The 4242-nt window shown below is 50.8% G+C and overlaps 1 protein-coding gene across 1 annotated transcript; it reads left to right on the plus strand.

Annotated features, from left to right (window-relative positions):
• Positions 1 to 377: 377 nt before the first annotated feature.
• On the plus strand, positions 378 to 3055 carry LOC119179057 (recombining binding protein suppressor of hairless). The gene is given in 1 exon segment (XM_075869757.1): positions 378 to 3055. A coding segment is annotated over 1 exon segment (1575 nt). The 5' UTR covers positions 378 to 660; the 3' UTR covers positions 2236 to 3055.
• The last annotated feature ends 1187 nt before the right edge of the window (positions 3056 to 4242 follow it).

Genomic DNA, 4242 nt, shown 5'->3' on the forward strand with positions numbered 1-4242 from the left:
GGTGGTCTAGTGGCTAAGGTACTCGGCTGCTCACCTGAAGATCGCGAATTCGAATCCCGGCTGCGGCGGCTGCATTTCTGGTGGAGGCGGAAATGTTGTAGGCCCGTGTGCTCAGATTTGGGTGCACGTTAAAGAACGCCAGGAGGTCGAAATATCCAGAGCCCTCCACTACGGCGTCTCTCATAATCATATGGTGGTTTTGGGACGTTAGACCCCACATATCAAATCATCAAGACATATAAAATAAAAAAAATGCTGGAGCGGGATGATTACAACAGTTTGATTTCAGGCAGGGTAGCACTACGACTCGCATTGAAAACAAGCATATGCTAAAAATACATTCTCACGTGTCATGAAACAAATATTCTGAAGCGCTTACGCCTATATAAACGACACTATTATCAGCGCTTAGAGAATTTCGAATACTGATAAAAATGCACACATGTTAAATAATGATGTATTCACAGAAGAGAACTAAACATTCACCGGCGAATTGATTAGAAGAAACCACCACAGTGTCCTTCACCTTCTTTCCAATGCGTAAGTTTCTGATATGCGCCGTTCACCGTCGCACATCGTCTGCATCTTTCGCAGCGTTATTCGCCGCAGAGCAACTACTCGTCTCCGCACGACGACGGTACCCTATACGTGGGTGCGAGCATGGCCGGCTACGGCGACTATGGACGCTACAGCGATATGCTCATGGCATGGGGAGGCGGCCAGCCCGTCGACCTGTCGAGCCCCCAGGCGCGGTTTTACGAGGGCGGCAACCAGGAACCGAACGCGCTGCTCGACTCGGTCGCCGGGAGTCCCGGTACCTCGGCCGCGCCCCAGCGCTCGCCCTACTTGCGCCTCCAGCCGCCCCGTGCGCAGCTGCTCCAGATTCCCATGGTGAGTACCACTGCCGCCGTGACAGTAGCCTGCGGTGAGAGCCAGCTGTCGCGCCACGCCATGAACCACTACCTGCGCGAGCGTGGCGACATGGTTATAGTCATCCTGCACGCCAAGGTCGCCCAGAAATCATGGGGAAACAAGAAGTGGTTCATCTGCCCACCTCCGTGCGTCTACTTGCTTAGCGACGGCTGGCAGCGCAGACGGGACCAACTGCTTCGTGCGGAAGAGAGCGAGGAGGGCGCCCAGCTGCGCGCCTTCATAAGCATCGACAACTCGGGTCATGAAATTCAGCAGCTGGACTTCGGCGACAAGAACTACTCCACCACGAGGACGCTGTTCATCAGCGGCTCGGACAAGCGCAAGCAGTTCATGCTTTACGTCAATCTGTTTTATGGCAATGGTGAGCCCGTGGGCGCGTTTTAGAGCAAGCGTATCATGGTGATCTCTCAGCAGAGCACGAAGAAGCACTTGCTGAACAACGCTGACCTATGCATCGCCTCGGGCACCTGGGTGACGCTCTTTAACCGGCAGAGCTTGAGCACAGTGAGCATGCGCTTCCTGCACGTCGACGGCGGAAACTTCTACGCCAGCTCGAGCCAGTGGGGCGCCTTCTCCATCCACCTGCTGGACGACAAGGCCGAGTTGCGCCACGGATACATCCACTACGGCTCCATTGTCAAGCTGGTGTGCTCGGTGACCGGCATGACACTTCCGCCTCTTATCATTCGCAAGGTAGACAACCAGAACGTCTTCCTTGACGCCGATGAGCCGGTGTTGCAGCTACAGAAATGCGCCTTCTACATGAAGGACACCGAGCGCATGTACTTGTGTGTGTCTCAGGAGAACATCACCCAGTTCCAGGCAACCCCGTGTTGCAAAGACGTCAAAAGGGACCTGATCGACGGCGGCGCCTCGTGGACCATCGTAAGCACAGACAAGGCCGAGTACAGGTTCTTCAAGGGTGCCGGACCCACACGCGGACCCGTGACGCCTGTGCCGGTCGTGAACAGCCTGCACCTGAACGGTGGCGGAGACGTGACCATGCTCGAGATCACTGGCGAGAACTTCACGGCCAACCTGCGCGTCTGGTTAGGCAACGTCGAAGTCGAGACAATATACCGGAGTGCCGAGTGCCTTCTCTGCGCGTTGCCAGATAATTCGACCTTCCGTGAGGGCTGGCAGGGGATGTGTTCGTCCACCCAGATGCCCATCTCCTTGGTACGCTCTGACGGCGTCATCTACGCGACGGAACTTACCTTCACCTACACACCCGAGCCCGGGCCGGTACCCGAGACGTCTCAGGTCTCGGGACCCAGTCCGTCTCCGGCCCCGGTGCACTAGATCCTGAAGCACGCAAATGCACGCACCCACCCACCGGCACCCGATGACCACGGCGTGATGGTGCAGAATTACGGATACGCCATGGGTTCCTACTCGCACCACCAGGGCATGCCGTGAAGGACACCTTATCCTATTTATTTGTTTGTGCCTCTTTAAACGGTGACAGGACGTGCGCGGGTCAAAGAGGCAAGGTGTCATGCAGATCTCTTTCCACAGGGCATATCGTAAAGATTGACGCCATCAGTGAAACAAGAGTGAAGCACCGATGCTTTTGATTATCCCCTGAGCTCTATGTTTCGCTTGGTTGATGCCACTGCTTCCTGTACATGAATCTTTGTGCCAATGTTTGTTTTCCGAGGGCCATCTTTTCTTTTCATTCATAGGATTTGTAGAAAGACAAAGGAAATGGGGCTTTGCGCGTGCCTTTCATGTAGCGTAGAGATACAAGTGTCGGCTTACAATTCCTTTCACTTTTTTTATCCTTTGACACATTCTATGCGCCTATTCTGGAGAAAATTCCTCTCACTGTGATCGCTGATCGGCACTTATCACTTTCTTTGCCAGGTGCAGATTCATTTATTGCAAACGTGAACATATGCAGCCCTGTAGAGCTATGCATGGCGGAACGTTCGGCCTAGTGCAGTGCTTAACCTTTTCAATTATTAACGTGTAGTATACTTAGTTACAACAAAATTTTACTGTAGCTCATACATACGTCTATGAAGAAAAGGGATGTACTCGCTTGCATCATGTTGTGTTTATAATTGCTTCTTAATAAGTATCTGTCAACAACACTTTTTTCATGATTGATTGATTGATTTGTGGGGTTTAACGTCCCAAAACCACCATATGATTATGAGAGACGCCGTAGTGGAGGGCTCCGGAAATATTACTTTTTTTTTCATGTATGACATGCAAAGTGCTGCACGAGAGTACTAATTGGGAGGTTTTATTCATATACTTTTTTAAATACACGTTAAAAAAATCAAAATTTAGTGTGACGATGTTTGCTTTGAAAGCAGATTGATCAGTATTGTCGACGTTAGACAATGGCGGGGCACGCACTCTCCCGACAGGTACCCAGCGAGGAATATTGTACGTCGCCCCTCTCGCTCTGCTGTCGGGCTGCTCCCAAGGAGGGTTTGGCTGTGTTCGTGAGAGCACGCGGGCATCAAGGCACCCTAGCGTGCGCAGGAAATGCTTTTCTTTTTTGGTAAGAAAATGCTTTTATTTTTTGTCTTCAGTGCCTCAAAAAGCACTAAGACAACGTAGCTGTACCGGGAATGACAGCAACGCATTCTCGGAGTTCCGATGAAATCCGTCTCTGCAAGACGCGGAACGCTCCGTCACGGAGTAAGTTGCTACGATGTGGAAAACGTAAAGTCGTTCTGAATCTACTAGCGAAATGCAGATACTCGGCCGCGGAGCAAGAAATCAAGCGCCCGCTTGCCATTATTCTTGAAGAACCGCGCGGTTCAATGAAGTTCGTCGGAATGGCGGTTAAGGCGAGTTGGGAATCCATGATTGCTAGAAATAGGAGCGCATGCCGTAGACAAAGACCAACTAAGACCTGGACCTGGCTCTGTCTGATAAATACCGTGCGTTTTCGGACAGTGGCTGATGGATATGCCTTGAGAAAATGCTCTATGGCAATGTGGACTTCGATAATGGGAGAAGATCTATTTTTCATCGGCTTTTTTATGTTCGTTTTGTGGTGTGCTCTTATTCGTATGTGCTTTTGAAACTTGCATCTCTCGGTATATAGCAAATGGCAAGCATTTATTTGCATACTTAAAGCACATTTGGCGTCTTTCTACGTATCTGTCTAAATATCTAGCCGCCTATGTTTGAGTGCTCTGGTGATCACCCCCTTCACTTGGGATAAACGAAAATTAGTATGGGAGATCAAGATGGTTTCACGAGTACTTGACTGATTGATTGATTTGTGGGGTTTAACGTCCCAAAACCACCATTTGATTATGAGAGACGCCGAAGTGTAGGGCTCCG

This window comes from Rhipicephalus microplus, chromosome 7 (assembly GCF_043290135.1).
Source record: "Rhipicephalus microplus isolate Deutch F79 chromosome 7, USDA_Rmic, whole genome shotgun sequence".
Lineage (NCBI taxonomy): Eukaryota > Metazoa > Arthropoda > Arachnida > Ixodida > Ixodidae > Rhipicephalus > Rhipicephalus microplus.